The sequence below is a fragment of the Pan troglodytes genome, chromosome 7, assembly GCF_028858775.2.
Source record: "Pan troglodytes isolate AG18354 chromosome 7, NHGRI_mPanTro3-v2.0_pri, whole genome shotgun sequence".
In the NCBI taxonomy this organism is placed as follows: domain Eukaryota; kingdom Metazoa; phylum Chordata; class Mammalia; order Primates; family Hominidae; genus Pan; species Pan troglodytes.
Window position 1 is genome coordinate 117,347,281 of NC_072405.2, and position 18,718 is coordinate 117,365,998.

General features: G+C 38.1%; 1 protein-coding gene across 1 annotated transcript; it reads right to left on the minus strand.

Annotated features, from left to right (window-relative positions):
• Nucleotides 1–11,390: 11,390 nt before the first annotated feature.
• On the minus strand, nucleotides 11,391–14,554 carry LOC129135883 (uncharacterized). Its single transcript, XM_054657703.2, has 2 exons — nucleotides 14,243–14,554; nucleotides 11,391–13,952 (listed from the first exon to the last, which is right to left on the minus strand). The coding sequence occupies exons 1-2, from the start codon at nucleotides 14,511–14,513 to the stop codon at nucleotides 13,177–13,179; spliced, it is 1,047 nt and encodes a 348-aa protein (XP_054513678.2). The 5' UTR covers nucleotides 14,514–14,554; the 3' UTR covers nucleotides 11,391–13,176.
• Between the last annotated feature and the right edge of the window lie 4,164 nt (nucleotides 14,555–18,718).

Genomic DNA, 18,718 nt, shown 5'->3' on the forward strand with positions numbered 1-18,718 from the left:
AAGGCTGGTCCCAAATTCCTGGTCTCAAGTGATCTGCCCACCTCGGCCTCCCAAAGTGCTGGGATTACAGGTGTAAGCCATCTCGGCCAGAAATAACTTTTGATGAGCAAAGTAACTCCTTATAGTTACTTGGGATTTCAACTAATATTCAATATATTAAATTAGAAAAAAATTTAAAACATAGCTTTTAGTCTTTCAATTTAACATACAGTTCTTGATATATATTCTATCAATATATCTGCTATTTATAATATAAAAACAAAATCACTTTTATATGTATCAAAACAGCAATCCATGAGCTCGGGTTGAATAGACTAAAACATCTTAAATAATCAATGGCATTTACAATTTTGTTAAATTTCTCTAAATATTTTATCTGCACTTATGAATTTAATAATTTGATTTTCTTAAATGATCCAAATGTATAACAGGGTAGACTTGTAACCTTAAGTTGCAAAACTTTTCTAAACCCTTACAACTAACATTTGTTTAGTGCTTACACTATGCCAGATAGTTTTGTAAGCTTTTTACATATCTTAATATTAATTTATGTAATTCACACAAGATTCTCATTAAGTGGCTAACTATTCTTATTTCTCTTTTACAGATGAGAAAACTAAGACATTGAGGTGTTGAGTAACTTGCTGAAAGTCACATAAGCTAATAAGTATCAGAACTCTTACTAACTTAGTATATCTAACTCATCAGTATAGTAAATCAAGTTCTCTTAGACATTCTAGCACTCTTGACTAACTTAAATTCTCTAATAACTTTCACTTAAAAGTTACAAAACCATTATGTCAGATTATCTTAAATATTACAAATAAAATAAATAGCAAACAGATTATTCTGAATTTAACATGATGTTTTCATACTAAAGATTTAATTTGTTTTTTCTTGATCTAGTCATAATTTCTTTTTTTATTTTTATTTTTTATTATACTTTAAGTTCTGGGATACATAATTGGAAGTAAAATATTCCTCAGCAAATGCAAAAGAACGGATAACAAACAGTCTCTCAGACCACAGTGCAATCAAATTAGAACTCAGGATTAAGAAAATCACTGAAAACTGCACAACTACATGGAAACTGAACAACCTTCTCCTGAATGACTACTGACTAAATAATGAAATTAAGGCAGAAATAAATAAGTTCTTTGAAGCCAATGAGAACAAAGACACAACATACCAGGATCTCTGGGACACAGCTAAAGCAATATTTAGAGGGAAATTTATAGCACTAAATGCCCACTGGAGAAAGCGGGAAAGATCTAAAAGCAACACCCTAACATTACAATTAAAAGAACTAGAGAAGCAAGAGCAAACAAATTCAAAAGCTAGCAGAAGACAAGAAATAACCAAGATCAGAGCAGAACTGAAGGAGATAGAGACACAAAGAGCCCTTAAAAGAGTTAATGAATCCAGGAGCTGTTTTTTTGAAAAGATTAACAAAATAGACTGCTAGCCAGACTAATAAAGAAGAAAAGACAGAAGAATCAAATGGACACAATAAAAAATGATAAAGGGGATATCACCACTGATCCTATAGAAACACAAACTACTATCAGAGAATACTATAAACACGTTTATGCAAATAAACTAGAAAATATAGAAGAAATGGATAAATTCCTGGAAACATATACCCTCCCAAGGCTAACCCAGGAAGAAGTCGAATACCTGAATGGACCAATAACAAGTTCTGAAATAGATGCAGTAATTAATAGGCTACCAATCAAAAAAAGCCCAGGACCAGAAAGATTCACAGCCAAATTCTACCAGAGGTACAAAAAGGAGCTGGTACCATTCCTTCTAAAACTATTCCAAAGAATAGAAAAAGAGGGACTCCTTCCTAACTCATTTTATGAGGCCAGCATCATCCTGATACCAAAACCTGGAAGAGACACAACAAAAAAAGAAAATTTCAGGCCAATATCCATGATGGACATTGATGCGAAAATCCTCAATAAAATAATGGCAAACCAAATCCAGCAGCACATCACAAAGCTTATCCACCACGATCAAGTCAGCTTCATCCCTGAGGTGCAAGCCTGGTTCAACATATGCAAATCAATAAATGTAATCCATCACATAAACAGAACCAATACAAAAACCACAGGATTATCTCAATAGATGCAGAAAAGGCCTCTGATAAAAGTCAACACCCTTCATGCTAAAAACACTCAATAAACTAGGTATTGATGGAACATATCTCAAAATAATAAGAGCTATTTATGACAAACCCACATCCAATATCATACTGAATGGGCAAAAGCTAGAAGCATTCTCTTTGAAAACCAGCATAAGACAAAGATGCCCTCTCTCACCACTCCTATTCAACATTGTATTAATTTGATTTTTATTTCTAAGTCTTCCTAGAGTTTAATTGCCCAGCTACATGGAGGAGAGTTACTATCTGAGACATATTTAGGTTGTCAATCCATAAACTCAGGGCTATAATATAGCTACTTCTCAGTTAGGAATCAGAGTCTAGAACATGGTGCCTGAGAGTAAAAAGTTTCCATATGATCATCCTAGAACCATAGTTGGAAGGTTGGAGCAATTATTTTAGTACTGCCCATGGGGCATCATCAAACCCATTGTATTCAATTGAAATTGCAATCTATTTCTGACCTTATACCCTACTTCTCCTAGTGTGTATATGTGTGTGTTTTCAATGAAAGCTTGATTAGATTCATGCATTTTCTTTACTAATTGAATTCTGTGTTCTTTAATTTTTTTTCTTCAGCAACAACTCTCTAGTAGTGAATAGGGCTGAGATGCAAGCTGGGTCTTCTTTGTCCCAATGTAGAACAGGTTTATTGCTTAATAATTGATGCCTAGTTTGCCCATGATAGTTATTCAGGTTGAACTTCTCATCTGCTAGCCAAGAACTCTGTATCTCATGTTGAAAGTATATTCTCTCGATTTCTTTCCTTTGTTTGTTCCTTTGAAAATACTCATGGTTACTGTTAGGTCATTTATCCATTTATCAGTCAGTCACAAATATTTACTAGGTGCCACTCATATGCCACGCTCTGCTCTTGGCACTTGGGAAGAACAACATTGATATGGTTTGACTGTGTCCCCACACAAATCTCATCTTGAATTGTAGTTCCCATAATTCCCATGTTTTCCTGGGAGGGACTCAGTGAGGTGTAATGTAATTGTGGGGGAAGTTACCCTCATGCTGTTCTTCTGATAGTGAGTGAATTCTAATAAGAGCTGATGGTTTTATAAGGGGCTTCCCCCTTAGCTCAGCTCTCATTCTTCTCTTGCTGCTGCCATGTGAAGAGAACATTTTTGCTTCCCCTTCCACCACGATTGTAAGTTTCTTAAGGCCTTCCCAGCCATGCTGAACTGTGAGTCAGTTAAACCTCTTTCCTTTATAAATTACCCTGCCTCGGGTATGTCTCTATTAGCAGCATGAGAACAGACTAAACAAAAATATTAATTTATACTGAGAGAAGGGTTTAATTTTTGTTTAAGCAGACCATTAACTTCTGCAGTTGTCTGTTTGCTTGCTTCTTTTTTGTAGAAACAGGGTCTCTCTATGTTGTCCAGGCTGATCTCAAACTCCTCACCTCAAGTGATCCTCCCATCTGAGCCTCCCAAAGAGCTGGGATTACAGGCATAAGTTGCTTTCTTCTTCCAAGTAATAGGAACCCACCTTAGAAACAGTAACAGAAACCTACTTAAATCTAAAGCAAATGAATTGATTTGTGTTTTAGTCAATTCTCTCACTGCTCTAAAGTAATACCCAAGACTGGGTAATTTGTAGAGAAAAGAAGCTTAATTGGCTCACAGTTCTGCAGGCTATACAGGAAGCATGATGCTGACCATCTGCTTGGCATCTGAGGAGGCCTCAGGAAACTTACAATCATGGCAGAAAGCAAAGGGGAAGCAGGCACATCTTATATGACTGGAGCAGAAGGAAGAAAAAGAGGTGGGAGGTGTCACATACTTTTAATCAACCAGATCTCATGAGTACTCACTCACTATCATGAGAGCAGCATCAAGGGGAAAATCCACTTCCATGATCCAATCACCTCCCACCAGGCCCCAACTCCAACATTAGAAATTACAATTCAACATGAGATTTGGGTGGGGACACAGATCCAAACCATATCAATTTGTATGACTGAAAATCTGTGGGTAGGGAGCCTTCAAATGTGGCTGGACCAGAGGTCAAGGGATGTTATAGAGCCTACTGCTTTGCTCTCGCTCTCTGTGTCCACACTCTTTCTGTCCCATGTCTCCATGTGCTACATTTTGAGTTTTGGCGTGATTGTTTTCTGTAACTGACTGCTTCTTCCATGTGGCAAATGATAATAACTGCGTATCTTTTCATTTGCATTTACTTTTAACCTTGTGATTTCAGAGGAAATAACAGCATCTCTTCCAAAAGCTCTGTGATAAGAAATCTGGGAAAGAAGCTGAACAGACCCAATTTGAGCCATATGCACAACCCTGAATAAATCATGGTGACCAGGGATATGGATAGGCTTGTGCCAAATGTCCTAGGTTGGAACCAGCACCATTTATGCTACTTGCAATGATGAGTAGTTTTTAAAGTGAGGTAGTGGGCAAACTTGTTGGGCCACATGTGTTTTTTCTGTCTTTCTCTTTTCATTCCCTTTTCCCTTCTTCCTTCAATAGCGTCTAGGGTGTGCTAGTTATTGCAAAAAGGGTCAGGAATAAAACAGATATAACCTTGCTTCTGTGAAGTTTAGTATTTATTCTAGCAAGGAAGATAAACTTGAAATGACTAGTTAATTATTCAATTTCTTAATTATTTCAATTGTGATAAATGATATAAGTACAGGCTGCTAAAACAGTATGGACTGAGAAAGTAGCCTGGCCTAGACGGTCAGGGAAAGCCTTCCCAAAGGAAATATGGTTGAGAAATGTTTTGTGATCTAAATTAAAAAGAGCAATTGCTGAGAAAAAGAAGGGAATGAAGAGCACATCAGGGAGAGGGAAGGGTATCTGTGAAGACTGAGGTGGGCAGAAACATGGCATATTAGATGAACCGAGAGGCTAGTGTGGCAGGGCTATACTGAGGATGAGGGAAAGAAACACGAGGGGAAGCTGAGGCTGGGAGGAGACAAGTGCCAGATCATGCAAGGTCTTGAAAAGTCATGACAAATGGCTTTATAGAGCACAACGCCCATACCTTTATTGAAGTTGTGTAATCTAAAGGAATGAAATTAATGGCAGGAATTTCTGGCCATTAGAAATGCAGGATGGTTGCATAGTATTCCATGGTGCATATATACCACATCTTCTTTATCCAGTCAATCAGTGATGGACACTTAGGTTTGTTTCATCACTGTTGTGAATAGTGCTGCAATAAACATACAAGTTCAGTTGTCTTTTATATAATGAAAAGAATGAAATCATGTCCTTTGTTCTTTGCAGTAACATAAATGGAGCTGGAGGCCATTATCCTAAGTGACTAATGCAGAAACAGAAAATCAAATGCTGCATGTTCTCACTTATAAGTTAGAGCTAAACAAAGAGTACACATGGACATAAAAATGTAAATAATAGATAATGGGAATTCTAAAAGGAGGAAGAGGAAGAGGTGAAAAATTGCCATTTGGGTATAATGTTCAATATTTGGGTGATGGATACACTAGAAGTTCAATCCCCACCATTACACAATACACCCATGTAACAAACCTGCATAGAGTATTTCTTGAATATAAAACAAAGTAAAAAATAAAAGTGTGGAATGGAAAGATAACAATGTGTCGTGATATTTGAGCTCACCTGGTCTTACAAAGTTTCACATATCATTCCATGTAACAGGTGGCTTACCTCGCCTAAAGGTGTGGTTAGACCAGAGATGGAGCCACTGCTTAGTGATTCTGCCATCAGTCTCTCTCAGCCTAGAGTATATTCAGTTTGGTTTGTGAGGACAAGTGACTCTAGTGAATACATTTTTAAAACTCTCCTGAAACATAAAGTCTGTCTTGGTTTTGAATTTTGAAAAATATTTAAATGCCTGGAACTGTCTTCATACATCCTTCATCTTCAATCCCTTGCCAAGCTAACTTCTATTTATCTTTGGATCAACCATTGCTTCCTTTGGAATTCTTCTCTGATTTCCGGTCATGGAATCAAACTAAGTATCCATCAACCATGGATTGGATAAAGAAAATGTGGTATGTATGCACCATGAAATACTATGAAGCCATTCTGCATTTCTAATGGCCAGAAATCCCTCCATGCTGATGGAGCTATGTCAGCTCAACTTCAAGATTCCCCCTCTACAACAGTACAACAGTTATGAGTCCAAATGCCGTGAATTTTTTTTATTAATCACTGAGATCTCATCTCCTACTGGCCATAGAGCCGTTCTAACCAGCTTCTGTTGGAGGCTTGGACATGTTTATTCAAGAACAAAGCGAAGGTTAAAGGATAACATAAAATTGTAAGGAGTTAGGGTGATGCACAGGAACAAAACAAGAAAAACATTTCCAGCCACTAAGACATATATATGTGTGTGTGTGTGTGTGTGTGTGTGTGTGTGCATGCGTATGAGTATGGTGTGTTCAAGGTCCCCCAGCTACACGCTCTTTATTATAGCACTCTGGCATAGCGTGTGTAGTTATTAATTATCATCACATTTGTGTGATGATATATGTGGCTGTAAAAACAACTCATTCCACTATATTGTGAGTTTCATGTGTGGGATGGCTACATCCCCCAGTACACAGCCCAGTGCTGAGCACATAGCAGGTAATCAGTAATTATATATGAATAAATGAATCATTCCAATTTTCTGATTTACATTAAATTTTTCAGATTTACACTTGGTGATTGTTATACTTTAAGACTTTAGTTAGCCTCCATTTGGAGATTTGCTTATAATGAGCTATCAACCATATATTCTAAAATGAGTTGTCAAGAAAAATGAATCAAGACTGTTTCTAGAATGCCTGAAATTATGGCTTTTTAAATATAATTTGATTAACAGATCAAAAGAACAGAAGAACTATCTGAGTAATCTCCTTTTAAATTCCTCTCTCTGTAGAGTCACACATTCATGACCTTTGTTCCTGTTTCTGAATCTCTCAATCAGAAAGATGCCTGCTTGCTGCAGCCCTGGAGGGGGACAACACATGAGGAACAGGAGACAGAGTCTCAGGGTCAAACCACCTCATCCAGTGAATACTGTAATATTCTATGGCTCAGCTCTTGTAAAGATCTTCTTAGACATTTTTATTTGTTAACTGTTTAATGTTTAAATGCTTCTCAATGGAGAAGAATTACACACACACACACACACACACACACACACTTCTTATTGGCTAAAAATGTCTCTAGTGTTTTGTTCCTGTGACTAATGCTAACTCTTAAAATTTTATGTTATCGTTTAACCTTCGGTTTGTTCTTGAATAAACAACATGTCCAAGCTTCCAGCAGTAGCTGTTTAGAACAGCTCTGTGACCACTAGGAGATGAGATCTCAGTGATAATAAAATATTCATGGCATTTGCACTCATAACTGTTGTACTGTTCTAGAGGGGAATCTTGAAGATGAGTTGACATAGCTCCATCAGCAAACATCCCACCGGATGTTTTCTTAAGCATTCTGAACAAAGTTCAACTGCCCTTTGGGAGAAAACACACATTTCTTCCTAATTTATAATTGTTGGAATGATACCAACCCCCCAAAATCTGAAGAGTTCATTAGGGGAAAATATGTTCAAATATAATAATGCTTTACTTGTCCTTTATTCTATAGAACCATATAGATCTTTCTAAACATCTCAGCAATCAACTGTACTACCATGTCTTGAGGAAGGCAGGAAATACTAGTCTTATTTTATAGCTGTTTTAGAAAAAAACAGAAAAGCTTTACTCTTCTGAGATAAGAGCCTTCCTGGAAGAAGTTTAGCCTCTTGGAGAATGTGTTAATAATTTCAGAACACACTTAAGAAGCAATGCAATACATTGCTAATTTTAGCTCTTACAAGAATATCAGAATTCAAAGTGACCTACATAGATTCTTACTTTTTCAAATACAGGTTGTCTTATGCAGTTTGCTTTAAAACATGAAGGACCTAGTGACTGAGAAAACCTGGAATCATTATATAACTCGGTGGGGAAAAAATTAAATTTAATTTAATAATTTTCTAACTTAATTATGTTTGCATATTTATTCTACATTTCTTGAGGTCACTACAGCCTGTTGTGCATTGCAGACCACAAACAAAATAATAATTTCTGGCTGCAACAAATTTCTAGCAATAACACTACAACCTGAATGGTCTAAAATATTTTTTCCTCCAGTTTAAGCAGTGTTTGGTTTTTCTCGTGCATTCAGGAGTGACTAAGGTATTCCTCCTTGTCAACTTTGTGCTAATTATCCTTGTACCCTTGTTTGTTCAATGACTGGAATTTACATCCTCGAACTGGTACCATTTTTAAAAATTATCCATGTTTCTCTTGAGGCCATGCTGATTGTTTTAGCAAGCACCCCAATAATGTGTAGCTGCTCTGCTTCAACATCACCAAGCTGAAAAGGGAGAATATAGTGGACCCTCAAACCTTTTTAAAAAAAAATTGTAACCATATCATATATTAAATATATGAATCTTAATAAAATATATAATGCATACAAAAGTAAATATGATATACCTGTATGTATAAACAACAATAATAAAATGAACATTCATGAACCTGACAGCCAGCTTGAAAAATAGAACTTTAATCACTTTTTAGCTTTGAATCACTCTCTGTCCCCCTATCTCATCCCCACTTCCCCAGCAGAGGTAATAACCACTAGCCTGAATTTACCACTTATCTCCCTGCCTTTCCTATCGTTTCCCACATGCACACATATCCCAAAAGTGTTTGGTATTTAGTTTTGCCTGGTTGTGAACTTTTGTACAAGGAATTACAATGCATTTGTTCTATGACTTGCTTGTTTTGCTCATTATATGTTTTTGAGGTTCATTTACATTGGTGTGCATAGCTAAGGTTTATTAGTTTTCACTCCTGTATTTGTTTTATTGTATGAGTTGCCACTTTGAGTGTCATTTCTACTCTAGATGGACTTTTAGTTTGTCAGCAATGTTTTAAATAATATGAACAATTCTATCGTGAATGCCCATGTTCTGTGTAATTATATGTAAATATGTGAAAATGCTGTCTATGGTATATGCCTTAGGAGTCAAAAAACTGTTGTAGAGTTAGGACCATTTCATTACCATATTGCTAGGTGAGGCCCAGTTGTTTTCCAAAGAAGTTGACCCTATTTATACATACCCACCAACAATGAAGGAGATTATTATAATCTCATTAACACTTGGCCTAACATTTAAAATTTTTGCAAGTCAGGTTAATTTGAAATTTTATTTCATTATTAGCAAAGTTTAGTATTTTTCACATTTTTATTGGTCACTTACATTTCCTTTCCAATGAAATGTCTGTTTACAACTGCTTATTTTTCTTTCGAGTACTCTTTTTCTTGCAGATCTGTAGAAATATTTTTCAGTTTACATATTATGAGTCTAAGAAAATATTCCCTAACTACAGGCTTACAAAATTATTCTCCTACATATTTTTCTGAAAGTTATAAGGTTTTGTTTGTCAGATTTAAGTCTTAATCCATTTTGAAATTGTTTTATATTGTGAAGTAGAGATCCATTTCCATTTTCCCATACAGATACCCAATTTTCGATACTATTTTTTGAAAAGTAGTCCTTCAGTTTCCTATTTCTCTGCAATCCATACTTGATTTGCCTCTTTTTTGTGCACTGGTGTTGTGTTATTTCTAAGCTCTCTTTTTGGTTTAATTAGAAAATTTTTCCAATGCTCTTCCACTATTACACTGTCTTGTTCATTATAGCTTCACAAAAGTTTTGATATCTAATAAGTCATTTCCCCCTAGCTACTATTTGGGAATTTTTTGCTGTTATTGGCCCTTTAGTTTTTATTTAAATTTCACATTCATATAAAAAACTGTATTCAGATTTTAATTAGATTTTACATAAATTTATAGATTTTTAAAATTGATGTCTTTAAGCTGTTTTGTGTTATTCCGTGACATGCCACATCATTACATTTACTTATTAAGTCCTCCTTAAAATCTTTTTTAAAAGTTTGGTAGATTTCTCCAAAGTAGTCTTGTACACAATTTGCTATATTTATTCCTAGGTGCTTTTGTTTTTAGTTATTATTGCAAATGGTTTAAAAAAATTATTGCCAGCCAGGTGCGGTGGCTCATGCCTGTAATCCCAGCACTTTGGGAGGCTGAGGCGGGTGGATCACCTGAGGTCAGGATATCGAGACTAGCGTGGCCAACATGGTGAAACCCTGTCTGTACTAAAAATACAAAAATTAGCTGGGCCTGGTGGCAGGTGCCTGTAATCCCAGCTACTCAGGAGGCTGAGGCAGGAGAATCGCTTGAACCCAGCAGGCGGAGGTTGCGGTGAGCCGAGATTGTGCCATTGCATTCCAGCCTGGGGGACAAGAGGGAGATTTCGTCGCCAAAAAAAAAGAAAAATTATTGTCTAACATTTTCTCTCTGATGTAAAGACACACCATGAGCTCTTGTATGACACACCATGAGCTATGTATCAATTTTGCTGAAATCTCTAGTTAGTTTTAGTAATAATTTGTTCATTAGAAATTTGGATTTGCTATGTAGACAATCACAGAATTTGAAAATAATAAAAATATTTATTCTTTAAAAATCTTTATACACTTATTTTTTATATTCTTGTTATAGTACAGGAGATGTTTTTTCTCAGTTTATAAAAAAGACATTTTTGGGGGCTAGTAATGTGAACCAAATATCAAAGCTATGACATAGTGTTTGGGAGAAACATTTAAACCACTGATCAGAATATTTAAATTGTTGTACGTCTCAGGTTTTTTTTAATGACAATTTTGTTACTTTTAAATCTAGGAATTTCTTCAACTAAATTGTTTATACATTGCCTCAAAGTGGTTTATATTATCTTTTACGTCTTTGCTACATCTCTAATAATGTCACTTTTGTCATTATGAAATAACGACCAGTTCTAAATATTGTCTAATTTTCAGTACTATATCTTCTTTAGAACATAAATGTTAATTTTTTTAAGTTTATGTTACTGTTTTAGATTTTCAAAGCTGCATTTTGGATTGATAAATATGTCTGTACGTAAAGATGTTGGAAATTTGTTATGAGCTGCTATATGGACTTGTACATCATAAATTTTTGCTGGGCATGGTGGCTCATGCCTGTAATCCCAGCACTTTGGGAAGCCCAGGCGGGTGGATCACCTGAGGTCAGGAGTTTGAGACCAGCACGGCCAACATGGCAAAATCCTGTCTCTACTAAAGATACAAAAATTAGCCTGGTGTGGTGGCATGTGCCTGTAATCCCAGCTACTCAGGAGGCTGAGGCAGGAGAATCACTTGAACCCAGGAGGCAGAGGTTGCAGTGAGCCAAGGTCGTGCCACTGCACTCCAGCCTGGGTGAGAGAATGAGACTCCATCTCAAAAAATAAAATGAAATAAATTTTTATAAGTATTTATGCTGACAAAGAATGTGTATTTTGCAATAGTTGTGTGAGTTTTCTGCATATGTCCTTTGAATCAATATCATTAATTTGGGGTTGTTCAAATTTTCTAGAGTTTTATTAATATCTTTTGTCTACTTGAGAGAATACTGAGGGAGAAGTATTAGAAAGTCTAAAATTCAGAGATGATTTGTCAATTATTATGTAGATATGTCAATATTTTTCTTATATTTGATAGTTTCATTATAGTTGTATCCAAGACTTGTTATATCATTTTTCAAAATTAAAAGATTTATCAGTATCTGATTTCCCTAAAGACAAAGACCACCAGTGCTGCTTTTTGCTTTAAAATGAATTTTTTATATTACCTATGTTATTAATAGAACTAAACTAGACTTATTTTGATGTATATTTACATAATATATCAGTATCTGATTTCCCAAAAGACAAAGATCACTAATGCTGCTTTTTGCCTTAAAATGAATTTTCTTTATCTATATTATTAACAGCTAAACAAGACTTGTTTTGATTTATATTTACATAGTATATGTAATTTACATAGTATATGTAATTTACATAGTATATGTAATTTACATCGTATATGTAATTTACATTGTATATGTAATTTACATCGTATATGTAAATATGCTTTGTTCTCAGTTTTTAATCTTTGTCTTTTGTAAACAATACATAATTGGATTTTATTGTCAATTCTAACACTGTTCTTCATGAAGAAATAATTTCATTTACACATATTGTGACTACTGTTATATTTGGATTAATTTCAACCATCTTATATTCTACTTTCTATTTTTTCACTTCTCTAATTTTCTTCCTTGCTAGTTTTATGATTAATCAATTATTTTCCTCTCTCACCATTTTACATTTTCTCTGATAGTTTGGGAGATGTAAAGTATTTTTCTGTGTTTTTAATGGTTATACTAGACATTTGAAAATACTCAAGTAACAACAAATTTTAAAGGTTATATATCTTTTTTCTTTCTCCTGAATAATACAAACTTCTTAGAGTGGTTCAATTTCGATCACTCAATTTACGTAATGGTAGATGCTTCAGTTAATTCAATGTTGAATTTTTAATCTCACAAATTATTCATTCTTATTACCCTTTTATAAATCCCTATTATTTTTATATGTTTACATTTTTTAGCTCATTATTCACCTTACATCGCAGATCTTTAAGGATATCTTTTCAAAGTTACTTTACTGAAGATCTTTGTGTAATAAAATCTTTCAGTTTTGTGCGCCTGAAGTTGTCTTTATTTTGACCTTATTCTTAAAAGATAGTTTTACTGGATACAGAATTTTAAGTATCAGTTACTTTTTTCTCTGCATACTGTATGTCCTTTAGATCTGGCTTTTAAGTACATTTCTCCAGACAGAGTGTGTGTGTGTGTGTGTGTGTGTGTGTGTGTGTGTGTGTATGTGTGTATGTGTATATATATATATATTTGTTTTTGTGAGGCCTTCCCCCACCATGTGGTTAGTATGAATTCCCACACAAAACCATGTGACTACATGGCTGTGGCTAGTTTCTCAAGGGAAACTATTTTCATTTTGACTTTTTTCACAGTTTACTTAGAACAAACATCAAGACAGATGACGTTTCCCTATTGTCTTTTCTCGTTTGCTTATTTTCAGAATGTGTTAATTGAGGATATCACCTTTTTGGAAGTGATGGCAGAGGTGGCCTGTCTGGAGCAGCTGCCATGACGCCGGCTGCCGTGTGGGAGGTGCCCCTGGGGCTGCCTGCTCCATGGAGCCTGCAGGATCCAGGACAGGTAGGAGCCCCGCCCCTTTCTGAGTGGGAGGGGCAGGAGCCCCACCCTCCCAGGGGTAGCTGCAGCCACCCAGCCATGGTTGCGGACCTGGGCGTCCCGGCACTCTTGGGGACCAGGAGGCTCCTCTTCCCCTACAGGCTCAGAAGTGCCTGCTCCTGCTACTTGGCTTCTCCTCACTCCCAGCGCCTGCTTCAATTTCAGAGCAAAGTTGTGGCCAAGCCCCAGCGCTGTTTGGATCTGGCCAGATGTGTGCATGCTTGGGGTGGTGTTGATAGGCCAACCCCCCTGCCGCCTCAGCCCCCTCTGGACTTTGGGTGCCACAGCATGGAAGGGAGGCCAAGGCAGGGCTGAGGGCGGCTCAACATGAGCCTGAAGGCGCCTTTCCGCAGGAACAGCCTGGGCGCCATGCACAGCAGGTTGATGACGGCAGGAGGCAGACAGGCTCTTGGGTAGAAAAGTCTCCTGTCGGCTGAGGGCTTCAGAGACAACAGGGCCACCTGCCTGCCCATAGGAGCTACAGACCCTGGGTCTCCTTTCTGCTGAGGGCCGTGCAGACGTCGAAACAACATGCCTGCATATAGACCAACTCTGGGTCTCCTCTCTGCTAAGAGCTGCACACTCATCAGGACAACCTGTGTACAGAAAAGAGCTACTCACTTCAGGTCTCCTCTCTGCTAAGAGCCGCACACTTGGGGGACAACCTGCCTGTGGAAGAGAGCTACCCACTCCAGGTCTCCTGAGAGCTATTGTAGAGCTCCTCTCCACCTTGCTCACCCTTACCGTCCAGTTGTCCATGTACCTTATTCTTCCTGGACATTGAACAAGAACTCAGGACCCATTGAATGGAGGGACTAAAAAAGCTGTAACACAAACAGGGCTAAGACAGGCCCCCCTCCGTCCCCCGCCCCACCAGCCTGCTCACCACGTTGCAGGTGACAAGAAGAGAATAAAGAAGGAGAGAAGAGCTGCAGCCCTTCAGGGATTCCAGACCTAGGAGCACCCCAAGCCAGGGATGTGACACCCTCTTGGGGCTCTGTGGTTCCTGGCATCTTCAAGCTTCTGGGTGCCACCGCATTCCCTGGTGCCCACAGTGGAAGCCACTTGTAGTACACCTGGTCCAGTCGCAGCCTTGCAGAGAGCCAGCGCCTGTGTCGGCGCCTAGAGCTGCCTGCCCCACTGAAGCTGGCATGCATGGCTGCACACAGTGGCTGGACCTTGTGCTTGCTCGCTTACCCACCCCTCATTGTTTCACGTGTGGCTCACCCTTGGCAGGCGTGGGAACTGGGCTGGTAACAAAAGCCAAGCACAGCCTGCTAGGCTGAGTGGGCAGAACGAGCGCAGCGGGCTCGAGCAAAACTCAGGCAAAGGCACCACTGGCCACAAAGTTTTCTGGCTGGTGAAGCAACAACCCAAGGATCCCATGACAGAAGAGTCCCCTTATAGCATTTTCAGCTATGCTGTGCTAGGAGTAGTATCTGAGACCTTCTAATCTGAAATGTTATTAGAAATAGAAGTTCAAGTTGGACCATTCATTTTTAACCTCTCATATTAAATCCAATATTAAGGCAAACAAACTCACTCATTCATTTATCTTTTCTTTACTGACAGATCCTCTCTCCTAAGAAATAAGATTGGGAGCCTACATCAGAGAATGTATGAGTCATATAGCCTCCTGTCAAGTCCAGATTCTCCCTTCTCATACCTCCAAACAAGTGACCCTAGACTATTTTGCTACACCTCACCGGAGTTTAATACCTCACGGTCCTTGGCTTATATAATTTTTTGCTTTTCCACAGGACCTGAGGTAATTAAAAGCCTGCCTATATGGCTTCCTCATTTTTACTTAGATAATAATCTATTAGTTTTATGTTTACAATTTAGCTCTGGAGTTTTTATTACACAACACCCCCCCCCCGACACACATGCGCGCGCACACACACACACACACACACACAAATTAGGAATTTTCATAGTATTTACCATAGCCTGATCTGGCTGCAGCATAGATGGCTAATCTCATCTTTTGTTACTGACCCCATGTTCATTCTGCACCAGCCATATGGGACTTCTTGCCCTTTTTGTTATGTACCCAGCTTCTTCCTGGCTTAGCACCTTTGCAGTTATTTTTGCTTTTGCCTGGAATTGCTTGACTTCATCTCTTCTCAAGGATCATTGACTCCCTTCAGTTTGTTCCTTCCTCACTATCACCTCCTCAAAGATGCCTTTCTGATCCTCAAGTGTATTTAAATTATCACTCTCTCATCTCCTCATATTTTACCCTGACTTTATATAATATTATGTTTTTATTTCCTTGCTTATTGGCTGACTTCCCTGCTAGAATCTAAGAGGTAGGAAGGGAAAAATTTAATTTGTCTCATTTATCACTATGCCTATAGCTCTAGAACAAAGCCTGATAGGAAGTAGGCATTCTGTAAATATTTGTTGATGAAATGAATGGTAATATAATAACCTTCAAAACTTGATAAAATGTGTTGATTTTTATGTGAATAACTTAATTAATATTGTGGATTTGTATGAGTTGCATGGCATTTCACATAGGTGAAATGTCAAGAGAATATACCCTTTTTATAATGATGTCTAATCTATAATGATACCTAATTATTAGGTTGATGCAAAAGTAATGGTAGTTTTTGCATGGTTAGAATTTGCTGTTTGATATTGGAATGCATGCTTAAATAAATGTGGTTATGTTATACACCATTTTAATGCACATTTCTTGCTTTTTTGCTAATGATTACTTACTATTTCTTTTCTATTTATTTTACGCTATGGAAATGATGTTACACAAAGAGCAAATTCAAGTAATTTTCTTAATTGAGTTCAAAATGGGTCACAAGGCAGTGGGGTCAACTCACAACATTAACAACACATTTGGCTTAGGAACTGCTAATGAACATACAGGGCAGTGATAGTTCAAGTTTTGCAAAGAAGACAAGAGCCTTGAAGAAGAGCATAGTAGCTTTCTATCAGAAGTTGACAACAACCAATTGAGAGCAATCATCAAAGATGATCCCCTTACAACTATATGAGAAGTTGCCCAAGAACTTGACATTGACCATTCTATGGTCATTTGGCATTTGAAGCAGATTGGAAAGGTGAAAGAGCTCTACAACTGGGTGCCTCATGAGCTGACCAAAAATAAAAAAAAATTGTTGCTTTGAAATAACATCTCTTATTCTATGCAACAACAACAAACCATTTCTTGATTGGATTGTGATGTGCAATGAAAAATGGATTTTATATGACAACTGGCAATGACCACCTCAGTGGTTGGACTGAGAAGATCCAAAGCACTTCCCAAAACCAAACTTGAATAAAAAAAAGGTCATGGTCACTGTTTGGTGGTCTCCTGCTGGTTTTACTCACCACAGGTTTCTGAATCCTGGCAAAACCATTACATCTGAGAAGTATGCTCAGCACATCCATGAGATGCACTGAAAAGTGCAATGCCCACAGCCAGCATTGGTCAACAGAAAGGGCCCAATTCTCCATGACAATGCCCAACTGTATATGGCACAACCAATGCTTCAAAAGTTGAAAGAATTGGGCTAAAAATTTTTGGCTCATCTGCCATATTAACCTGACTTCTCATGAACTGACTACCACTTCTTCAAAAACATTGATGACTTTTTGCAAGGAAAACACTTCCACAACCAGCAGGATGTAGAAAATGCTTTCCAAGCATTCATAGCATCCGAAAGCATTGATTTTCACAACACAGCAATAAATAAATATGTTCCTCATTGGCAAAAATGTGTTGATTGTATTGGTTCCTGTGTTAGTCTGTTCCTACACTGCTAATAAAGACTACCCAAAACCAGGTAATTTATAAAGGAAAGAGGTTTATTTGACTCATAGTTCAGCATTGCTCAGGAGGCCTCAGGAAACTTATGATCATGATGGAAGCGGGAGCAAACATGTTCTTTTTTACATGGTGGCTGAAAGGAGAAGAATGAGAGCCCAGCAAAGGGAGAAGCCCCTTATAAAACCATCAGATCTTATTAAACTCACTCACTATCATGAGAACACAACAGAGAAAACTGCCCCCATGATTCAATTATCTCCACCAGGTCCTTCTCACAACACATGGGGATTGTGGGAACTACAATTCAAGATGAGATTTGGGTGGGAACACAGCCAAACCATAACGTTCTGCCCTGTCCCCTCCCAAATCTCGTGTCTTCACATTTCATAACACAATCATGCCTTTCCAACTGCCCCCCAAAGTCTCAACTCATTCCAGCATTAACCCAAAAGTCCAAGTCCAAAGTCTCATCTGACACAAGGCAAGTCCCTTCTGCCTATGAACATGTAAAATCAAATGCAAGTTAGTTACTTCCTAGATTTAATGGGGATATAGGCATTGGGTAAATACACCCATTCCAAATGAGCAAAATTGGCCAAAACAAAGGGGCTATAGGGCCCACGCAAGTCCAAAAGTGTATGAGGAAGTAATTAAATCTTAAAGCTTCAAAATAATCTCCTTTGACTCTATGTCTTACATCCAGGTCATGCTGATGCAAAAAGTGGACTCCCATGGTCTTGGGCAGCTCTACCTCTGTGGCTTTGCAAGCTACAGCTACCCTCCTGGCTGGTTTCATGGGCTAGCATTGAGTGTCTGCAGCTTTTCCAGGCACATGGTGCAGGCTGTTGGTGGATCTGCCATTCTGTGATCTGGAGAATGGTGGCTGTCTTCTCACAGCTCTACTAGGTAGTGCCCCAGTGGGGACTCTATATGGGGGCTTCAACCCTACATTTACCTTCCACACTGTACTAGAAGAGGTTCTCCATGAGGGCCCCTGCAGCAAACTTCTGCTAGGACATCCAGGCATTTCCATACATCCTCTGATATCTAGGAAGAGGTTCCCAAACCTCACTTCTTGACTTCCGTGCACCTGCAGGCCCAACATCATATGGAATTGCCAAGACATGGGGCTTGCATCCTCTGAAGCAACAGCTTGAGCTGTACCTTGGCTCATTTTAGCCATGGCTAGAGCTGAAGCAGCTGGGACACAGGGCACCATGTCCCAAGGCCGCATAGAGCAGGGGGGCCCTGGCCCTGGCCCACAAAATCATTTTTCCCTCCTAGGCCTCTGGCCCTCTGAGGGGAGGGGCTGCCGTGAAGGTCTCTGACATGCCCTGGAGACATTTTCCCCATTGTCTCGGATATTAACATTCAGCTCCTCATTACTTATGCAAATTTCTGCAGCTGGCTTCAATTTTTCCCCAGAAAATGAGTTTTTCTTTTCTATCACATCATCAGTCTGCAAATTTTCCAAACTTATATGCTCTGCTTCTTCTTGAACACTTTGCTCCTTAGAAATTTCTTCTTCCAGATACCCTAAATCATCTCTGTCAAGTTCAAAGTTCAATAGAT

Coding starts and splice junctions, on each gene's coding strand:
- LOC129135883 (XM_054657703.2), bottom strand. CDS start 14,513: ATGCATGCCAGCTTCAGTGGGGCAGGCAGCTCTAGGCGCCGACACAGG. Junction 13,953..14,242: donor TTCTTGTCACCTGCAACGTG/GTGAGCAGGCTG, acceptor TTCTGTACACAG/GTTGTCCTGATGAGTGTGCA.